Source organism: Phyllobates terribilis, unplaced genomic scaffold, assembly GCF_046119375.1.
Source record: "Phyllobates terribilis strain yellow unplaced genomic scaffold, ASM4611937v1 Scaffold_4__5_contigs__length_816908805, whole genome shotgun sequence".
NCBI classification, from domain to species: Eukaryota; Metazoa; Chordata; class Amphibia; order Anura; family Dendrobatidae; genus Phyllobates; species Phyllobates terribilis.
The window spans coordinates 102,630,111-102,653,382 of record NW_027362764.1 but is presented as its reverse complement, the minus strand read 5'-3'; the positions used below and the strand labels follow the sequence as shown (position 1 = coordinate 102,653,382).

At 47.1% G+C, this 23,272-nt stretch overlaps 1 protein-coding gene across 3 annotated transcripts in view; it reads left to right on the top strand.

The window, feature by feature from the left end:
* The window catches only part of PFKP (phosphofructokinase, platelet), a 115,200-nt gene extending 110,868 nt beyond the window's left edge, over window positions 1–4,332 (top strand). For all 3 annotated transcript variants that reach the window (XM_073677646.1, XM_073677645.1, XM_073677644.1), the window contains 2 exons: window positions 2,662–2,767; window positions 3,612–4,332. In XM_073677646.1, the coding sequence (XP_073533747.1) occupies window positions 2,662–2,767; window positions 3,612–3,765 (260 nt within the window). In that variant the 3' untranslated portion in view covers window positions 3,766–4,332. The remainder of the gene's footprint in view (window positions 1–2,661; window positions 2,768–3,611) is intronic.
* Window positions 4,333–23,272: the final 18,940 nt, after the last annotated feature.

Genomic DNA, 23,272 nt, shown 5'->3' with positions numbered 1-23,272 from the left:
GGAAAGTAAATTGCTGTTAGATCAGACCTTGTGGGTGTAGTGATGCCATGCAGTCAGCAGGAAATAATGACCTTTGTCTGATATATGGCCCATGTGAGTGTGCGCCAGTGCATCCAGTAATGGCATCCATCTGTAGATCTCTTTAGTTCTCCAGTATAGATGATAAATGCACATCACTCTGTACTGACCTGCGATTACATTGCACTGTTAATGAGATTTATCATGTATTCTTACACAGCTTCTGCTGCCACGTTTTGCTTTATGTCGTAGTGTTGTGAGTCTGCTTGGCGCACGCTGCTTTCAGCTGCCTGTTAGATCGTAGTGACAATTGTAGCTAAAAAAAATTTTTTTTTTGCTTTTATATTTTCTTTCATGACAACTTGGGATCCCTAGAGGAAGGTAATGTCTCATTATTACTTGGTGTAAATATTGCAAATGCTTTCCCATCACTGCCTGTACGGGCGCACTATTGTATCTTCCCTTTTGCCCTCCACTAACCATGTCTAAGATCAAGAACGTAGAACTAACACATACAGAATAGGGGACGACATAAAGGCTGTAAGATCGCATCAAGTCACCGTCAGTGAGGTTGGATTGCAACCCATGAAATGAAAAAATCTAAAGATGTTGGGTTTGCAGTTTATGTAACTTTGCCTCCATAGACTGTAATGTAAGTCCCGTGAGACTTGCATGGGACATGTCTGAAATTTGGCTGCTTTTTTTTACAGCCGTATCCCACTATAATATTAAAACACAAGAGCACAGCAAAGACAAGTGGAACCAACGTCTTTGCCGAAACTACTTGTCCAAGAATTGCTTTCAAGCGACCAAAGTCGTTGTGTTCAGCAACAAGCAAATCACAAAAAAATTCCAACTTTTTGTGACTTGCTTGTCGCGGTTTCATTACCCTTGGGGTTGTAATGCGCCCCCGGTCACTTGCATTAGGCTGCGATGAAGCAGCAGCACATAGTGGCCTTTGCTCAGAGCTAAAGCTACACGGCCGTATATGACTGTTCAGGATGACTGTTCACACTAAGTCCCGTCGCTCGGTGCTTCATTAAAATTCACCTTCCCACCTGCTTCTTTTCCATCTATCTCCACCCCCTCTTCTGTGATTAACAGCTCTGGCTTAATAGAGCCACAAATGGGTGGAGATAGATGGAAACCAAGCTGGTAGGAAGGTGTATATAAATGACTGGCCGCTTGATGCACCGAGCGCCTGTGCTTGGTTTGAACAGTCATTCTGTGCTGACAGAGTCCCTTTAAAATGCACCTGTGCTACATTTGTTTGATACTGGCTTTATTATTACCTGTCCAGGTGATGGCCTGTGCCTACCCACACTTTGTAGCTCAGGGCAGCACAAGATAACCCATCTTACTCTTTTTCAGACTTGTGAGCCCGGTAACAGAATTTAAAGCCTCACTCCAGCCGGCTTTTTTTTCTATTTAAGAGCTGGAGTGGTGCCACTAATGTAAGTTACCTGACCCTAGTAATATACTCACCAATTGCCGTCTTCATCTCTTCCCAATGCCGCTCCTATCCACCATCTAGTGACCGTTACTTCTGACCGAGCAGAAGTCAAAGGGAACGGTCACAAGCTGACAGTGTAAGTCTATGACATTATGTGCTTCTCATAGACTTACATTGAGCTGTGACTACATAGAGTTATGCAGAAGATGGCAGCTGGTAAGTATTATACTAGGTGCAGGGAACTTACATTAGTTGCACTTCTCCACTAAAAAAAAAGTCACTGGAGTTGTGCTTTACAGTAGTGTTTGTTAGCAAACGCTGCAGGCTGAAGAATGCATCTAGTTGACTGACAGTCTTTGCTTATCTTCTTCTTGTTCTTCTTGCTTATTTTTCTGCTGTAGAAAGATGCTGCTATTCACAGCCTGCATTGATGTTTTAGGCACTTGATTTTTTTTTTTTTACATTTGTCTGTCAGCAATATTTTTTTTAGAATAAAATACAACTATTACAGACAGTGCTACACACCAATTATTTGTCTTTGAACATAGTAATTTGTGAACGTGGTTGTTGTTGTCCTTTATCAGTCATTGATAAGCACATTTTTTTTGATGAATTAATGAGCTGATTAGATTTTCTAAAAGCTCAAATTAATGACAAGGATTGCCTTAAAGAGGACCTCGTACTTGCTCAAATAAATTGTATTGTAAAACTCCCTGAGCGCTCCTGATTCTACCGCTTTTTTCCGTTTTGCGCTACGTTCCATTGCAGAGATATTCACATTTTCTGCTTTTGGAGTGCAGTATCTGAAATCTCTGCTTGTAGTGCAAGTGGGTATGTGCGCTTTCACCACTCCTCCCTTCCACACTATGCTAATCACAGCTCAGCAGTGTCTGACACTTGTAGATCAGCTGCCGCGCTGTGTGCACGATCCACAGAGAAAACTCTGAAGAAATGCCCGGTTGCACTATAAATAGAGATTTCACATACTGTGCTCAGAAAGCAATAAATGAGAATCTCTGCAATAGAGCGACACAGCGCAGAACGGAAAAGAGCGTCAGAATCGGGGTAGCTCAGGGATTTTTACTAGGTATTCAACTACATTTTTTGAGCAAGTCAGAGGTCCTCTTTAATTAGCAACGTCTCAGCCTAAAGTGATGATGTACTAACCAATGTTATTCTCCAACCTGCAGGCAAGATATTTGCAAACACAGAAGACAGTGTATGTCTATTAGGGATGCGCAGACGAGCTCTTCTCTTTCAGCCAGTTATGCAACTCAGAGACGAAACAGATTTCAAGTAAGTGTTAATGTAAATCAGAAAGCATATGGTCATCACTAGGCCTCATCAAGAACAGGCTTTTAGGATTGACATTTATAAGTGTTAGTTGTGGAGAACCATCAGCAACAATCAAAGGTTATAATTTAGACATGTACTGGCTGCATTTCCCTGGGGCGCCACTGTGCATCATTTCTTAGACAAGTAGCAGATCCAAATCAGTGCCATGCCCACTTGGTGAGGGTTTCCAAGGTCAGACTCTCACAGATCATAATGTAGTAGGTTATCTTCAAAACTTGCCGTCCTTGTCAGTCTTGGCTGACCATTGCTTTAAGAAGATCTGTCACCAGATTTCACACTACGCATTGCATGCACTAGTAAGTAGATCTCTTTGGACGACCTCTTCTTAAATATTACATTCTCCAATGTAAAAAAAAAAAAAAATACCCTATACTCACCTTCCGTACCAGCGATGTCAGTGCCAGGTCTCTCAAGGCTTGCATGACATTGTTATGCTACGTAAGCCCTGCAGCCAATCAGTGGTGGCTAATGTGCTGCTGTGCCCGCACCTCCACAGACGTCTAAGTTTCATCCGCTGGAAGTGAGAGCACATCAGCCCAATAGCGGCCTCTGGTTCGCTGCGGGGGTCATGTGGCATAACAAGGTCACACAAGCTTTGGGAGACCAAGCTCCAACATAGCTGGACTGGTGCCAGTACGGGAGGCGAATATAACGTTTTTTTATTTTACATTGGGAAATGTAGTATTTATAAAGGGGTTGCCTGAGTAGTGGACTACCCCTTTAAGTCCAAATATTTCATATATACTGAAACAATAAATGTTTCTTTCTTGCTTTCTAATTCCAGACACCGGATTCCAAAGGAGCAATGGTGGCTGAAGCTGAGACCACTGATGAAAATTCTGGCCAAGTACAAGACCAGCTATGACATTTCAGACGCTGGCCAGTTGGAACATGTTCACGTGCCCAGACCAAAAGGATCAGAAGCAGGAGCGATCTAAAGGCTACGGACCCAGTCATCATGCTTCGTATAATAGCCTGTCTCCATTTCCATTGTGTGCTTTACTGCTCTATTATATGATTATCCATTTTATCTTTTGTAATTTAAATTATATTGTCCCAGCACTTTATGTCCACACAATTTCCAAGTTATCTTCAAAAAGTAAGTAGTAATAAAGAATATTACAGATGGAAATTGTAGAAGATTTTACATCACATCGTTCACTGTCCAGAGTTTATTTTGCTTCCCTTATCCATCGCCACAGACGTGAACGGGCGGCAATGTTCCCTGTGTGTTGTGTGTAATACGCTCTGTTTATTACACTCTGTGTTGGAGATGTAATGGAGCCACATTTACATGTGCTATGTCTGTATTTTTTTCCCTTCAGTGACAAGTTGCAGGATACATTGATGTGATGTAATAAAGTAACTTTGCAAAACATTATGTGGTTGGAAATTTAGTAGGAAGAAGTCATCTCTGGAGTATATCCAGTTACATGTCAATGAATGGGATTTGGTAACTGGTTTATGGATACCAATAAACATGTCCAGACACTTTTCTATTGTCAGCCTGTTTCGTGGTGTTTGTCCTTCATCAGTGTGGACCAGAGGTTATGGGAGTTGCAAGGTTCGTTAAAAGAATTGTCCACAGCTCCACTATTTTTCCCTCAGTAAAACACACACTGTGCTGGTGCCATTCCAGCGGTATCGACACTGGCTCTTTTGGGATTGCGTGACATTTTTATGTCACGTGAACCCTGTGGTCAATTAGTGCTGGCTTCACTCTACTCTCCTATGGACTTAATTGACATCCAGAGGAAGTCAGAGCTGCTGCTCTCTCACTTCCTCCAGATGTCTTGATTTGTGTGAAGGAAGGGAGCAGTGCCGATTGGCTGCAGTGATCCCATGATATAATGTCACGCAATCCCCAGGAGAGCCAATGCCGACGCCGCAGGAACGGCGCCAGAGGGGAGAATAAGTGTTATTTTACAGGGGTTGAAACAGGGACTCAGAATTGGTTGTCCATTGTTCCATCGCAGTGGGGATGCTCTCCTGCTTGATTGACAAGACAGTCGGTTTGTGCTTCTGCAGCAGCTGCAGCAGTGGAGGAGCAAAATTGCAGTTTACAAGCGCTATAGAAGCACGTGTTCGGCAACTATCATCACCCCCCCTCAATCTACTCTTATGCAAGTAATGATTAAGCAACACTGTTCGTGATGAGCAAACATGCTCGCCCGAGCATCACGGTGCTTGACAAGTATTTCCGGGTTGCTCGGGTGGGAACTCGGGTCCCCTCCCTGCATATTTGGTGCTCTTTAGAGCGCCAATGAACATGCAGGGATTGCTTGTCACGCACTGTAATGCCGTAGCCATGTTGGTTGTGGCATTAAAGTGATTGGCTGGCCACACAGCGTCATCAGATCTATATCAGACATGGCGCCGCTATGCTCGTCACAGTCTACCCCGGAACCATGCTTGTTTATTGTTAGTATAGATGTTCCACAACATATCTAATATATATAATTGTCTTATCCTGTCTGTCTGTCCAGGAAATCCCACGTCGCTGATTGGTCAGGCCGCGGCCAATCAGCGACGCGGGATTTCAGAACAAGATGGTGGCCGTTAGCGGCTCACCCTCACACGCTCACCCTCAGACGCTCACGCTCGGACGCTCACCCTAGGACGCTCCCACGCTCACCCTCACACACGCTCACCCTCACACCCGCTCCCACGCTCACACCCTCACATTCTCACCCTCCCACGCTCACCCTGTGCTAGCCAGTCATCTCCCTCACACGCTCACCCTGTGCTAGCCGGTCATTTCCCGGCTGCTCGCAGCAGAAGTACCCCGACCGGCGGCCTCGCTCCCCGGTCCTCCAAAATTCATTAGGGGCATCGGGGGGATACATTGGGGGGTTAATTTAAAGTAGTGCACAACCCATTTAAACACTGCTTCGCTGATTAGTCGCGCCCGGTCGGACGCATACATATTCTAAAATACCCGATGCGTTAGAATCGGGCCACCATCTAGTATATTATATATATATATACAGTGCCTACAAGTAGTATTCAACCCCCTGCAGATTTAGCTGGTTTGATAAGATGCAAATAAGTTAGAGCCTTCAAACTGCAAACGAGAGTAGGTTTTATGAACAGAAGCATAAATCTTACAAACCAAAAAGTTATGTTGCTCAGTTGAATTTTATTAAATTTTAAACATAAAAGTGTGGGTCAATTATTATACAACCCCTATGTTTAATATTTTGTGGAATAACCCTTGTTTGCAATTACAGCTAATAATGGTCTTTTATAATACCTGATCAGGCCGGCACAGGTCTGTGGAGTTATCTTGGCCCACTCCTCCATGCAGATCTTCTCCAAGTTATCTAGGTTCTTTGGGTGTCTCATGTGAACTTTATTCTTGAGCTCCTTCCACAAGTTTTCAATTGGGTTAAGGTCAGGAGACTGAATAGGCGACTCCAACACCTTGACTTTTTCCCTCTTGAACCAGGCCTTGGTTTTCTTGGCTGTGTGCTTTGGGTCGTTGTCTTGTTGGAAGATGAAATTACGACCCATCTTAAGTTCCTTGATGGAGGAGCGGAGGTTCTTGGCCAAAATCTCCAGGTAGGCCGTGCTATTCATCATCCCATGGATGCGGACCAGATGGCCAGGCCCCTTGGCAGAGAAACAGCCCCACAGCATGATGCTGCCACCACCATGCTTGACTGTAGGGATGGTATTCTTGGGGTCGTATGCAGTGCCATCCAGTCTCCAAACGTCACGTGTGTGGTTGGCACCAAAGATCTCGATCTTGGTCTCATCAGACCATAGAACCTTGAACCAGTCTGTCTCAGAGTCCTCCAAGTGATCATGAGCAAACCGTAGACGAGCCTTGACATGACGCTTTGAAAGTAAAGGTACCTTACGGGCTCGTCTGGAACGGAGACCATTGCGGTGGAGTACTTTACTTATGGTATTGACTGAAACCAATGTCCCCACTGCCATGAGATCTTCCCGGAGCTCCTTCCTTGTTGTCCTTGGGTTAGCCTTGACTCTTCGGACAAGCCTGGCCTCGGCACGGGAGGACACTTTCAAAGGCTGTCCTGGCCGTGGAAGGCTAACAGTAGTTCCATAAGCCTTCCACTTATGGATGATGCTCCCAACAGTGGAGACAGGTAGGCCCAACTCCTTGGAAAGGGTTTTGTACCCCTTGCCAGCCTTGTGACCCTCCACGATCTTGTCTCTGATGGCCTTGGAATGCTCCTTTGTCTTTCCCATGTTGACCATGTCTGAGTGCTGTTCACAAGTTTGGGGAGGGTCTTAAATAGTCAGAAAAGGCTGGCAAAAGAGATCTTTAATCCACACATGTGAAGCTCATTATTCTTGGTGCCTGAACTACTTCTTAATACTTTAGGGGGACCAAACAGAATTCTTGTGGTTTGAGGGGTTGAATAATAAATGACACTCTGAATTAACTTTTAACGTTTAAAAAAAAAACAAAAACAAAATTTGCTGCAGTGCATTTCCCACTTCCAGGCTGATCTACAGTACAAATGTCACAATGCCAAGTTAATTCCGCATGTGTCAACCAGCTAAATCTGCAGGGGGTTGAATACTACTTGTAGGCACTGTACATATACACATACAGTACAGACCAAAAGTTTGGACTCACCTCATTTAAAGACTTTTCTGTATTTTCATGACTATGAAAATTGTACATTCACACTGAAGGCATCAAAACTATGAATTAACACATGTGGAATTATATACTTAACAAAAAAGTGTGAAACAACTGAAAATATGTCTTATATTCTAGGCTCTTCAAAGTAGCCACCTTTTGCTTTGATGACTGCTTTGCACACTCTTGGCATTCTCTTGATGAGCTTCAAGAGGTAGTCACCGGAAATGATCTTCCAACAATCTTGAAGTAGTTCCCAGAGATGCTTAGCACTTGTTGGCCCTTTTGCCTTCACTCTGCGGTCCAGCTCACCCCAAACCATCTCGATTGGGTTCAGGTCTGGTGACTGTGGAGGCCAGGTCATCTGGCGTAGCACCCCATCACTCTCCTTCTTGGTCAAATAGCCCTTACACAGCCTGGAGGTGTGTTTGGGGTCATTGTCCTGTTGAAAAATAAATGATGGTCCAACTAAACGCAAACCGGATGGAATAGCATTCCGCTGCAAGATGCTGTGGTAGCCATGCTGGTTCAGTATGCCTTCAATTTTGAATAAATCCCCAACAGTGTCACCAGCAAAGCACCCCCACACCATCACACCTCCTCCTGCATGCTTCACGGTGGAAACCAGGCATGTAGAGTCCATCCGTTCACCTTTTCTGCGTCCCACAAAGACACGGTGGTTGGAACCAAAGATCTCAAATTTGGACTCATCAGACCAAAGCACAGATTTCCACTGGTCTAATGTCCATTCCTTGTGTTCTTTAGCCCAAACAAGTCTCTTCTGCTTGTTGCCTGTCCTTAGCAGGGGTTTACTAGCAGCTATTTTACCATGAAGGCCTGCTGCACAAAGTCTCCTCTTAACAGTAGTTGTAGAGATGTGTCTGCTGCTAGAACGGTGTGTGGCATTGACCTGGTCTCTAATCTGAGCTGTTGTTAACCTGCGATTTCTGAGGCTGGTGATTCGGATAAACTTATCCTCAGAAGCAGAGGTGACTCTTGGTCTTCCTTTCCTGGGGCGGTCCTCATGTGAGCTAGTTTCTTTGTAGTGCTTGATGGTTTTTGCAACTGCACTTGGAGACACTTTCAAAGTTTTCCCAATTTTTCGCACTTACTGACCTTCATTTCCTAAAGTAATGATGGCCACTCGTTTTACTTTACTTAGAATTTGTATTATGGCAAGAAAAAAGCAGCTAACAGTCTATTCAGTAGGACTATCAGCTGTGTATCTATCCACCTGACTTCTGCACAACACAACTGATGGTCCCAACCCCATTTATAAGGCAAGAAATCCCACTTATTAAACCTGACAGGGCACACCTGTGAAGTGAAAACCATTTCCGGTGACTACCTCTTGAAGCTCATCAAGAGAAATGCCAAGAGTGTGCAAAGCAGTCATCAAAGCAAAAGGTGGCTACTTTGAAAAACCTAGAATATAAGACATATTTTCAGTTGTTTCCCACTTTTTTTGCTAAGTATATAATGCCACATGTGTTAATTCATAGTTTTGATGCCTTCAGTGTGAATGTACAATTTTCATAGTCATGAAAATACAGAAAAATCTTTAAATGAGAAGGTGTGTCCAAACTTTTGGTCTGTACTGATTTTTATATATATATATATATATATATATATATATAATTACACTGCTCAAAAAAAATAAAGGGAACACTCGAATAACATTCTAGATCTGAATGAATGAAATATTCTCATTGAATACTTTGTTCTGTACAAAGTTGAATGTGCTGACAACAAAATCACACAAAAATCATCAATGGAAATCAAATTTATTAACCAATGGAGACCTGGATTTGGAGTCACCCCCAAAATTAAAGTGGAAAAACACACTACAGGCTGATCCAACTTTGATGTAATGTCCTTAAAACAAGTCAAAATGAGGCTCAGTATTGTGTGTGGCCTCCACGTGCCGGTATGACCTCCCTACAACGCCTGGGCATGCTCCTGATGAGGTTGCGGTTGGTCTCCTGTGGGATCTCCTCCCAGACCTGGACTAAAGCATCCACCAACTACTGGACAGTTTGTGGTGTAACGTGACGTTGGTGGATGGAGCGAGACAGGATGTCCCAGATGTGCTCAATCGGATTCAGGTCTGGGGAACGGGCGGGCTTCATCTTGCAGGAACTGCTGACACACTTCAGCCACATGACGTCTGGCATTGTCCTGCATTAGGAGGAACCTAGGACCAACCGCACCAGAACATGGTCTCAACAAGGGGTCTGAGGATCTCATCTCGGTACCTAATGGCAGTCAGGCTACCTCATGGAGGGCTGTGCGGCCCTCCAAAGAAATGCCACCCCACACCATTACTGACCCACTGCCAAATCGGTCATGCTGAAGGATGTTGCAGGCAGATTGCTGTCCACGGCGTCTCTAGACTCTGTCACATCTGTCACATGTGCTCAGTGTGAACCTGCTTTCATCTGTAAAGAGCACAGGGTGCCAGTGGCGACTTTGCCAATCCTGGTGTTCTGTGGAAAATGCCAAGCTTCCTGCACGGTGTTGGGCTGTGAGCACAACCCCCATCTGTGGACTTCGGGCCCTCATACCACCCTCATGGAGTTGGTTTCTAACCGTTTTTGCAGACACATCCACATTTGTGGCCCGCTGGAGGTCATTTTGCAGGGCTCTGGCAGTGCTCCTCCTTGCACAAAGGCGGAGGTAGCGGTCCTGCTGCTGGGTTGTTGCCCTCTTACGGCCCCCTCCAGCCTCTGGCCACTACGTTGAGACACAGCAAACCATCTTGCCACAGCTCGCATTGATGTGCCATCCTGGATGAGCTGCACTACCTGAGCAACTTCCGTGGGTTGTAGAGTCCGTCTCATGCTACCACGAGTGTGAAAGCGCAACCAACATTTAAAAGTGACCAAAACATCAGCCAAAAAGCATTGGTACTGAGATGTGGTCTGTGGTCCCCACCTGCAGAACCACTCCTTTATTGAGGGTGTCTTGATAATTGCCAATAATTTCCATCTATTGTCTATTTCATTTGCACAACAGCATGTGAAATTGATTGTCAATCAGTGTTGCTTCCTAAGTGGACAGTTTGATTTCACAGAAGTTTGATTTACTTGGAGTCGTATTCTGTTTAAATGTTCCCTTTATTTTTTGAGCAGTGTATATATCCATCCATCTGAACTAACAGTCCTTCTGAGGACTAATTCAGCTGCATATATATCAGTGCTAGGCAGGAGTCAGGCAGGCAGTTTATGTGGCAGACTGCAGTGCATATAGCGCAAGAGGGTCCATTGAACGACCTTTCTGCTGCCACTGTTGTAATAATTACAGATATTTGTAGACATAGCTCCAGATATCAGGGGCCAGGGCAATTTTTTTTATCTTAATCCTGGTTATTTGCTTAAAAAGCAATCCAGAGTACACCATTTTTCTGCTCCATTTGCTTGCTAGCACTGCAGAATACAGCAAGATATGTTCCTTATTTCAGCAATAAAACTCCAGAAATTTCAACTGAACATGGAAAATATTGGCCTCCTTTTCCATTCTGTTGCAGTGTGTCGGTCAGGCTATTCACACTAGGTCTCTATGTAGAATAATATTAGTAAATTACAGGCCTGCTATTTAAAATTGTGGTTCTCTGACAGACGTATCACATAACTGCGTTCCAAAATCAGCCATTTCTCGTCAATGTGGAAAATATTGTCCTCCATTTAAAATGGGCAAGGTGCATGGCAAGGGACAGGGAAGTGGACGTGATGGTGCATGCAGAGGCCGAGGACGTGGTCGTGGGCAAGCTGAAGTTGTGCCACAACAAACACCCACATCTTGTTGCTTTACCTTCCTGTCCCAATTACTAGGGGACCGCAGTCTGGTTAGGTCTTTCCGAGTCTGGTTGTTTTTTAAAGACTCTGCCGATAACCCCAAAAAGGCCATTTGCACCACCTGCCAGGCCAGCATCAGCAGGGGTAGCAAAACTAGCAGCCTGACCACCACCAGCACGATCAGGCACATGGCAGCAAAGCACACGACTAAATGGGCCGAACCCCAGGGTCCAGCAACAGTGTCTGCGGGTGACACCACTGCTTCTTCCGCTGTTGTGCGTGCACGCCAATCCCCCTGTCTATGGCGCATGCCAAGATGCCTCCCACCCTGCTAGTGTCGCTGCACACTCTCAACTAGCACCATCCGCAAGCACGTCTACTTCCTTGTCCCAGCGCAGCGTTCAGTTGTCCCTACCACAGTCCTTGGAACGTAAGCGCAAATAAGCAGCCAATGCCCCACACGCTACACTACTAAAGTCACACATTTTGCGAATGCTTGTACTCGAAATGTTGCCTTTTAGGCTCGTGGAGACTGAAGCTTTTCGCAACCTGATGGCGGCGGCCGTCCCTCGGTACTCGGTCCCCAGCCTCCACTATTTCTCCCGGTGTACCATCCCCGCATTACACGAGCACGTGTCCCACGATGTTAGCTGTGCCCTCAACAACGCAGTTACTGGGAAAGTCTACCTAACCACGGAAACGTGGACAAGTGCTTGTGGGCAGAGACGGTACATCTCGCTGACGACACAGTGGGTTAATATAGTAGAAGCCGGGACCCAGTCGGACCTTGGGACGGAACACGTCCTCCCAACGCCGAGGATTACGAGCCCAGGGTCTATCAGGATTGCCCCCACATTCACCAGCTCCTGCACCTCCTTCTCCTCTTCAGCCTCCATCTCCGAAATGACCACATCAGTCACAAGCTGGAAGCACTGCAGCACAGCCTAGGCCAAGCGGCAACAGGCTGTGCTGAAGCTCATATGCTTAGGTGACAAACCGCACAACGCTGAAGAGTTGTGGACAGCTCTGAAAGAGCAGGCTGATCTGTGGCTGACACCGCTGAACATACAGCCAGGTATGGCCATGTGTGACAATAGCCGGAACCAGCTGGTGGCTCTGATGCGAGATCACACACGTACCATGCCTGGCCCATATGCTTAACATCGTAGTTCAGCGGTTTCTCAAAACCTACCCGACTCTGCTTGTCAAAGTATGCGCCTGTGTGCCCATTTTAGAAAGTCAGCTACAGCTTCCGCCGCCCTTGCTGTGCTTCAGAAGCGTTTGCAGCTTCCAGCTCACTGACTGATCTGCAATGTCCCCATGAGTTGGAACTCTACATTGCAGATGTTGGGAAGGACTTATGAGCAGAAGAGGGCAGTTGATGACTACCAGCATCAACAACGTTGTCGGTATTCAATTCAGACTCCACGCATAAGACCTCAGGAGTGGATGTCAGACATACGTACCATCCTCCAAAACTTTGATGACTCCACCAAGATGGTGAGCGGCGATGACGCCATAATTAGCGTCACCATCCCGATATCTGTCTTCTGAAACGCTCTCTGCTCACAATTAAAGAGGATGCATTGCAGCCTGAGCACGATGAGATGGAGCAAGGAACCATACAGGGTGATTACACACAACTCAGCCTCATCTCATCCCAACGTGGATTGGGTGACAATGAGGAAGAGGAGGTGGAAGAACAGTAGCTAGTTTCCTGCACTATAGACGGACGGTACTACCTGCACAACTGTCATACTGTCTGTTCAGCGTGGATGGCCTGAGGACAGGGATGATGAGGAGAGCATGGCCAGTCGTCCTCTTTGTGAGGACACAGAAGTCTTGCCTGTTAGTCTGGCACACATGGCTGAGTTTATGATACGCTGCGTTTCCTGTGACCATGGCATTGTCACTTCTAGACAAAGAGAACTTTCTGTCTCTTTCTCCCTTGCAGGACAGGCCTAATAAAATGGTGCAATACGAGAAGGCCCTCAACCAAGGAGTACAGGTGAGAGAGACAAATGCAATCCAGCAGAGGCAGGGGAACACGGTCAAAGTTCTGGGACAGTTTTCTCAGACCCTCCCATCGCACAGGCCCTGATGTGCGGGGTACTCTCCCAAGGGGGGAAAAGTTTCAGAAGATGGTGGGGGAGCACCTTGCCGACCATATCAACGTCCTGCGATTCCTCTGTGCCTTATAATTATTGGGTAACCAAGCTGGACACGTGGCATGAACTGGCTCTACGCCTTGGAGGTCCTGGCCTGCCCTGCCGCTAGCGTTTTGTCAGAGTAGGTTTTTAATGCCGCCGGAATTATAACAGATAGGTGCATCCGCCTGTCAACTGAAAATGCTGATAGGCTGACTCTTATAAAAATGAACAAGGGCTGGATTGGGCCAGACTTCTCAACACCACCGAATGATAGCAGCGTAACAAACTCAAAAACAGTGTCTTTTTTTTGGAAGGTCTAACTCTATTCCCATGCACCTCTGTCTTCACACCCAGACATGGGTATACGCTTCCTGATTTGGTCTATTTGCTCTTGTCCTCCTCCTCCTCCTCCATATCACCATATCTACGTCTCTTGCAAGGGGCATTGGAGTTCCTCCAAATTTTTGGCAGCCGTTGCATTCACTGCATAGGCAAACAGTATGTGAGGCCCACTTCCTAATAATGGGAACATGTCGTACTCGTTACTGTAGCCCAGCTCCATGTGTCTTTAAATTGTTAGTAGGGTTTTTCCTGAATTTTGGCAGCCGTTGGACTCACTGCATACCCTATAACTGGAAAGCAGACCCTCTCCTTTCTAATGGGAACATTTTTTTTTTTTTTACTGAGACCCTCCTCTATGTCTCTTCAAAGCGGGTATCGGGGTGCGTCCAAATTTTTGGCAGTCCTTGCATGCGAAACAACAATAATGGAGACCCACTCTAATAATGGGAACAACAAAGCATAGCCGACTGCTGGCCCTTTAAGAATAGTAAGGCTGTAAAAATGAGATTTTTGTGTACTCACCGTAAAATCTCTTTCTCTTAGCCTTTAATTGGGGGACACAGGACCTTGGGTGTTATGCTGCTGTCCACTAGGAGGCGACACTATGCTTATCTGAAAAAGATTAAGCATGGCTCCTCCTCTGCAGTATACACCCCCGAACGGCATCAGCCTACTCCAGTTTTGTGCAAAAGCAGTAGGAGGAACGTAACATAGATAACATAACCATGCCTATAAGAAGGCAACTATGTAAGAACTCAAAGGAAAACCAATAAGAGAACTCAACTTAACGGCCCGGAAAGGGCAAAGGGTGGGTGCTGTATCCCCCAATTAGAGGCTAAGAGAAAGAGATTTTACAGTGAGTACACAAAAATCTCCTTTACTCTGTCGCCTCATTGGGGGACACAGGACCTTGGGATGTCCCAAAGCAGTCCCTGGGTGGGAAGCAATGGACGAATATTGTGTAGACGGGTCCCTACAATTGGGGCATCGCCGCCTGCAGAACACGTCTGCCCAGGCTCGCATCTGCTGAGGACTGGGTATGAACGTTGTAGTGTTTTGTAAACGTGTGTAGGCTAGTCCAAGTGGCTGCCTTACACACTTGTTGTGCCGAAGGGCCCAGGAGGCCCCTACCGCACGTGTAGAATGTGCCATAATACCTGCTGGAATAGGCAAATTTTTGAGGCGGTAGGCCTCTTGTATGGTGGATTTGATCCACCTGGCAAGGGTAGCTTTGGAAGCTGGTAGAACCTTGCGGCCGCCTTCCAGAAGAAGGAAAAGAGAATCAGACTTCCGGAAGGGCGTAGTCCTAGACACATAGATACGCAGTGCCCTGACAAGGTCAAGCGTATGCAAAGCCTTTTTCACTCTATGAACCGGAACCGGACAGAGGGATGGTAGTGAAATTTCTTCATTGACATGAAAGCTGGATACAACCTTCGGAAGGAAGGATGGAACAGTACGAAGGACTACATTGTCCTGGAAAAAAATCAGGAAAGGCTGTCTGCAGGAGAGTGCCGTGAGTTCAGACACCCTGCGTAGCGAGGTGATTGCCACGAGGAAAACCACTTTCTGGGATAGAAGACGGAGTGGGACTTCCCTAAGGGGTTCAAAGGGTGTTTCCTGTAATGCTGTCAGCACCAGGTTGAGGTCCCACGCTTCTAGAGGTCGTCTGTAGGGGGGAACCAATCGGGAAACCCCCTGGAGAAATGTTCTTACTTGCGGTTTATGAGCAATGCATTTTTGAAAAAGCACTGAAAGAGCGGACACCTGGCTCTTAAGGGAGGCCAGGGATAGTCTGGCTTCCAGACCCAATTGGAGAAAACAGAGCACCCTGGGTAAGGAATAAGGGAGTGGGGTCTGGTTACGAGATTCACACCAGGTAAAGAAAGTTTTCCAGGTATGGTAGTAAATGTTGGCAGAGGTTGGTTTTCTTGCTCTGATCATGGTTTTAATGACGTCTGGCGAAAAACCTGCCTGGGTTAGAACCCAGGTCTCAATGGCCACGCCGTCAAATTGAGGGCCTCTAAGTTCTGGCGGTAGAACGGGCCTTGTGACAGAAGATCCGGGCGGTCGGGAAGACGCCAGGGAACGTCCGCTGTGAGACGTACGATGTCGGCGTACCATGTACGCCTGGGCCAGTCCGGTGCGATTAGGATGGTTGGAACTCCCTCCTGTTTGATCTTTCTCACCACTCTGGAAATCAGGGGGAGAGGTGGAAAAATGTACAGGAGCTGGAACTGGGTCCAGTCCTGAACCAGGGCGTCCGCCGCAAGAGCTCTCGGGTCGCGTTTTCTGGCCATGAAGTTGGAGACTTTGGCATTGAGGCGAGACGCCATTAGGTCCACGTCCGGAGTGCCCCAACGATGGCAGATCTGTTGGAAGATTTCGGGATGGAGAGCCCACTCTCCCAAGTCTATTCCTTGTCGGCTGAGAAAGTCTGCTTCCCAGTTGTCTACACCCGGAATGTGGACCGCAGAGATAATGGAGCTCGTTTTCTACGCCCAGTGAAGGATGCGTGTCACCTCTCGCATCGCTCTGGCACTGCGGGTTCCCCCTTGGTGATTGACATATGCCACGGCCGTGGAATTGTCCGATTGTACTCTGATGTGAGAGGCTGCCAGTAAGTGATGGAAGGCTCTCAACGCCAGGAGGATGGCACGAATCTCCAGGATGTTGATGGGCAAAGTTGCTTCCGCTGGGGACCACTTGCCCTGTGCTCTGTGGTGTAGGTGTACTGCACCTCAACCTGTCAGGCTTGCGTCGGTGGTCAGGCCCTTCCATTGACCTGGGAGAAAAGATTTCCCTTGTGTTAGAGAGGTCCGGTTGAGCCACCAGTGAAGGGACTTCCTGGTTGACGATGTCAGCTGGAACTTCTTGTCGAGAGAAGAAGGGTTCCTGTCCCATGACTTGAGAATGTTTAGTTGGAGAGGTCTGAGGTGAAGCTGGGCAAATGGAACCGCTTCTATTGCCGCCACCATCCTGCCAAGGACTCTCATTGCAAACCGGAGAGATCGAGGGGGTTTGCTGAGAAGGGTGCGAACGCCTAGACGGAGAGGCAGTGCCTTGTCTTTGGGGAGAAGCACTAGGCCCTTGGAGGTATTGAATAGCATTCCCAGGAATGTCAGAGACTGGTTTGGGGTTGGTGATGACTTTTGTAGGTTGACTAACCAACCTAGGCGACTCAAGGTGTCGATTGTGATTGAGACACTGAGCTCGCAGTCCTTGAAGGTAGAAGCCTCGACGAGAAGATCGTCCAGGTATGGAAAGACTACCATGCCTCTGGAGTGTAGAACGTGCATGGTGGCTGCCATGACTTTGGTAAACACTCTGGGAGCTGTGGCGAGTCCGAACGGGAGAGCCACGAACTGGTAGTGGTCCTGGTCGATTGCGAACCTGAGAAATCTCTGATGGGCAGGTGCAATCGGTATATGCAGGTATGCATCTTGTATGTCTATGGAGGCGAGATATTCTCCTTTTTCCATGGATGCAATGATTGACCGGAGGGACTCCATACGGAAGTGACGTACTCGTACATATTTGTAGAGTTGTTTTAAGTCTAGTATGGGGCGTACCCCTCCTCCTTTCTTGGCGACTACGAAAAGATTGGAGTAGAACCCCTGGAAGCGCTCGGCTGCGGGAACAGGTATTATGACTCGTGCTTGAAGAAGCGATGAGACCGCCTGGTGGAAGGCGCGAGCTTTTATTGGCGATTTTGGGGGAACAGATATAAGGAGTCTGTTTGGTGGGTTGGAAGTGAACTCTATTTTGTATCCTGAAGACACTAGTTCCTTGACCCACTTGTCTTCTGTAATAGGTAGCCAGACTTGATGAAAGAGTAAAAGTCGGCCTCCTACAGGTGGAGTGTCTTCCTGAGTCCGTGAGTCATGATGAGGAGAAATTCTTAGATTTTCCTCCTTTTGATTTTGAGTGGCCTGCCTTTGACTGCCAGGATTTGTTCGACTTTTGTGTCGGCCTCGAGTCTTCCCTGCGTGTGAAGCGGCTGTTATTTTGTGGTGGCCATGAAAAGGACCAGCCGGAAGAGTTCCGAAAGGATCGGAAGCGAGCTTGGTTATTCTTGTTATAATTGCGCTTGGGTTTCAGTGGGGGAAGAGAGGTACTCTTACCCCCTGTGGCATTGGATATCATCGTGTCCAAGCTTTCACTGAAAAGTCGACCGCTGAGGTATGGAAGGTGCGTGAGGGACTTCTTTGAGGCTGCGTCCGCTTTCCATTCGCGCAGCCAAAGGATACGCCAAATTGTGATGGCGTGTGATATTGCGCCCGCTGCACCCCTTGCAGAATCCAGAGCAGCATGAAGCATGTAATCTGCCACAACTGCTATCTGAACTGCTTGGTCCGACAGTTCTACATGCCTGTCTGCTGCATCCCTAAGGGTTGAGCTATCTGGCAGCGAGAGAAGTGTCTGTGCTGCCAGTCTGGAGACTGGGGGGTCCACTGCTGGTGGGTCTGCCCATTCTTTGGTGGTTTCCTTTGGAAAGGGGTAACGGGCCTTGCGGCTGTTAAGCTTCTTGTGAGGCTGTAAGAATTGTTTTGTGAGGATAGATTTAAATTCTGGATGATCCAAGAAAACCTTAGGTGGTTTCAGAGCTCCTTCAAATGAAATCTTATTTTGTGGTGCGTCCGGGATCGGATCAGAGATGTCCAGCACCCGATGTATGGACGAGATTATGTCCTCAACTAGCGCTGCATTGCTAGGTGGGATTGGAGTTAGGGATCCATCAGTTTCCTTGTCTGAGTCAGAATCGCAGATGCCTTCTGACTCCTGTGTATCACTAAGGTGTCTCCTAGGTGACCCAGAATGGGGTATTTCTCTGGACGGGGATTGGTGCGGAGAAATATCATGTCTGTCCCTGGTAGGGGACTGTGTAGATGACCTGTGACTACGGTATCTCTCCCTAGACAGGGATGACTGTGTGCTATGGGATGACGCAGATGAGCGTGACCTGTGGGTGCGCTTGCGTCCTGACCCTGACATGGATGTGCCTGGGTCAGTATGTGACGGAGTCCGGCTTTCCCTTTGTTGGGTAGCATTCATAGTCGAGGTATGGCTTTGCAGAGCCTGAAGCAATTTGAAGGTCATGTTATCTATGGACTGTGTCATAGATTGTGACATTTGAGTGACCCATTCCGGCGTAGCATCAGACACTGAAGGGTTGGTAGGGGCTACTTGGGACTCCAGCACAGTAGTCGGAGCACAATCCTTGCAATGCGGATATGTGCAGCCGCTGGGAAGAGCATTACTGCAGGCTGTACAGAAAGCGTAAAAGCAGTCCTGCCTGGTTTTCTTAGACTTTGAGCCCAGCATGGTGCACCTGGAGTGGCTATGCAAGGGGGCTAACTGTGCAGAGGAGGATACAGAGTAATAAAAATTCACAGCTGAGGTAACTCAGACTGAAGAGCCTGGTCCTGTGCCTCCCCGGAGACTTGGCTGGCCTGTATGCGTCCTGCAGCTGGATATGGCCGCCGTGGCTTTTCTCCTGCTTGCAGAGATGAAGGAGAAGGGGGGCGGAACGCTGCAAGGGCGGCAGTTGCTATGGAGATGCGCGCCCTGCAGCCTAGATCCGCCCCATGTGTGACACCGCAGTGAGTAAAAATAGTCATCCGGGGGGCAGAAAATGGACGGCGGCTTCGGCTAGGCCACGGTGTAAATTTATTTTCTATGCCCAAAAGGGATCCAGGCCAGCGCGGTAGTCTGGGGGGGGGGGTCGGATCAGAACCGGACTCCCCCGGATTGAAAGGCAGAATGGCGGTGGGGACATAAGTGGAAGGGGGTCTCTGAAAAGAGTCCCCCTTAGGCGCTTAAGATGAAAAGCTGCCGCAGGTGCAGGGCCTGTGAAGGCCTGTGCCTGTGTGTGCCATGGCTGCCTGCACTCCCCCCGGCTCCTACAGGGTCCCGCAGTCAAGCTGGGGTTCCTGTATTGCTGCTGGTTCTCGGCTGCAGTGTGCTGGCTGGTGAGAGCTGCAGATGCTGCCGTCCAGGCCCTACCTGATGGTTTCTCAACCTAATACCCCCAGGGGGGATTAGGGAGGGTGCCGCTGTCACCTGTCAGGGGGCTTTGTCCTCGCCTCAACTTCGGACCAAGACCGAGGGAATTGGGGAAGGAGGGGGGTTCTCAACTTCGAGCCTGACCCAAGGGGACGAAGAAGGAGCAGCATGGTGGCTACGTCATATCAACTTTAACATTGCACCCCTAGTAGGGGGCAGAGGAAGGAGCCATGCCGGGGGTCTATATAGAGACCCTCTTTTCTTCATCTGTAATCCCGTGCTGAAGCGAGGGACGAGTGAAGGTCTGAGGTGTGCCTCCTTGCGACACTAAGCAAAAACTGGAGTAGGCTGATGCTGTCCAGGGGTGTATACTGCAGAGGAGGAGCCACGCTTAATCTTTTTCAGATAAGCATAGTGTTGCCTCCTAGTGGACAGCAGCATAACACCCAAGGTCCTGTGTCCCCCAATGAGGCGACAGAGTAAATAGTGTTTGTGACTTTCATTTATGAAGGGTTTGTGAAACACGATGTGTCACACACCATATGGCCAGATAAGGCTGTAAAATGTTAAAATATTTACCAGTGAATGCATTTGTCACGGTTGAAAGCAATGGAAAAGTGCAAAAATGCATCAAAAACGCTATGTGTGAACATAGCCCAAGGTGTGGAGGAGCATTTTTGGTTTTGGTTATTTATTTTGCCTTACATACAAGTCATTACCCTGGAAAGGATGTTCATTAACATATTTCCCAGGAAAATCCATTTTGGTTTCGTTTATGTTTTTATTGCGAGTCCGTAAAAGTGGCGTAATACCTCTCAAAACGTTGTTGACAGCATTGACCTGGGAGCCAGAAATGCTTCCAGGGGTCTTCCCATGCTGTTCCTGTCATTTGAGCACTGTTTTCATTGATTTGGGCAATTTTTAGGCCCTCTGCAGACCGCCGGTGGGAGCCGCCGGAAAAATTTCCCATAGTCTTACATTGGGCTCGTTACTCGGACCGAGCACTTGAGCATTCCAATTTGCTCAACCTGAGCAACGAGTACCCGAGGGTTTTAGCGCTCGACCCATCACTAAACACTGTATAACTTGTTGAGCCCCAGTGATAAGTTATTACCCGTCTCCATGAGATGAATTGCTTAATTTGAGACATCAGAATGATATAGGCAACTAAACCTCCCCTAACCTGGTATCCAGGATGGTGACAAGTTCAGTGATTATCTTTTATTCTTCTACCAGATAAGGCATAAAAGAGAAAAATAACTTTCATAGCTGTATTGAAACAATGGTAAGAGGTCGTAGAGGTCGAGAAGCACTCCTGAACAGTCAAGAAGGCCACATCTCCCCTGACTTGATTATATCCTGCAGGTTACATTTTTCTATATCAGAATATGTCACATTGTTTGGTGTAAGTTTTTTTTTTGTGGTTAATGAATTTGGCACAGTCTAAAAATGGTCTTTTTTTTTCTTGTAATTAACCATTTTTGAGAAGACATGCATAAAACGACATAAGGGGAAGTTGCGTCAAACTTTGAGAGTATTTAAAATGTCTCAACTGATAAAATCAGCTGAAAATATCTGGAATTGCTAAACTCTGCTTACAAAACCAAAAAAACAAAAAACAGGTGAGCACTTGTAAAAGACTTCAAAAAAGGAGCAAATCGAATAATGAATTGGGCATATTCAAAAAATAGAAAAAGGACAAAAAACAAGCGCAAAGGCCATGATAAATTGGGGCCTTAAAGAAGTGTTCACAACTTATTACCCCCCCCCCCCCACAATGTATTCCCCCAGGGCCCCTGAGAGATTTTGTAATAACCTTGTGTTGCAGATACTGCCTGTAAAGCAGTGCTACCACGGGCCACTCACAGGCATCACGTGACCAGCCACTGATGCCACGTCGAGGCGTGACATCAGTGACGCGGTCCCCGTGATGGATGCTGGGTTGTGGGCGGGGTTACCCCCCGCATCACACCCAGCATCCACTGCGTGCTTTCCCAATGAATGGGGAAAGTGAGAGAGCGCGGTGGATGCCGGGTAACCCCGCCCACAGCCCAGCATCCGCCGGTGGAATGCAGAAGAGGGACCCCCGGCTGCTGCCAGCACTTGTCGTAACATCAGCGGATGTCAGAGCCGGCTGCAGCCCGGGGTCACGTGATGCCGGTGAGCGGCCAGTGATAGCGCAGCTCACAGGCAGTAACTGCACCGCAAGGTATTTACAAAACCACTTAGGGCCCTCGGGAGAATACATTAGGGGGATAATAAAATGTAGTGAACAAGCTCTTTAAAGAGGGTGGTCCGAAACTAACCGCAGCCTCTGGCCCCTGATGACATCTCGATTGAGAATATTCAGTGCACTGGGATACTCAAAAAAAAAAAAAAGCAGTTAGGAGTAGTGAGGGAATAATAGGGACTTTTAAATTAAATTATATTAGAAAAGCAATTAGATTACTACATTAACCCCTTAACAACATTTGACGTACTAATACGCGTCTGTGCCCTGGGACTTAAGAGCCAGACCCGTATTAGTAAATCATGGCGATCGCGCGCGCACACACAGGCTGTGCGGGCGCGATCGCCACCGGGTGTCAGCTGATTGTCACAGCTGACACCCGGTACTATGTGCAGGGAGCGGTCACGCACCGCTCCCAGCACATTAACCCCCGCGATGCTGCGATCGAAGTCGATCGCAGCTTTGCGGTGGCAAGGGGAGGCGATCGCAGATACTCACCTCCTCTTCCGGCTTCCAGCGCTGTCTGCCGTGGCTTCCAGGATGTTGCCATGACGACCCGATGTCGTCATGACAACATCCGGGTCACCAGACAGCAGGAAGATTTTTTGGACATGCGCAGTGCATCTCCAAACAATCTTCTCCCTGTCCAGCGCTGACAGCCTGCATGACACAGGGATGGTGCTGCATTCCTGTGCCATGCAGGCGATCAGAGAAAAAAAAGTGAAAGTCCCATAGTGGGACAAAGTAATAAAGTATAAAAACTACCAGAAAGTGAAAAAAAAAAAAAAAAAAAAAAAAAAAAAAAAATTGTAAAAATATTTAAAAAAAAAATAAAAAAAATAATCCACCAAAAATAAAAATATAATTTACCCATCAATAAATATTATTAAAAAAAAAAACAAAAAAAACAATAAAAGTACACATATTTGGTATTGCCGCGTCCGGAACGACCTGACCTATAAAACTGTCCCACTAGTTAACCCCTTCAGTGAACACTAAAAAAAAAAAAAAAAAAACTAAGCAAAAAACAATGCTTTAATCACCATACCGCCTAACAAAAAATGGAATAACACGCGATCAAAAAGACAAATATAAATAAAAATGGTACCGCTGAAAACGTAATCTCGTACCGCAAAAAACAAGCCGCCATACAGCTCCATCAGCCGAAAAATAAAAAAGTTATAGCTCTCAGAATAAAGCTATGCTAAAAAATAATTTTTTCTATAAAATTGCTTTTATTATGTAAAAGTGCAAAACATAGAAATACGATATAAATGTGGTACCGCTGTAAACGTACTGACCCGAAGA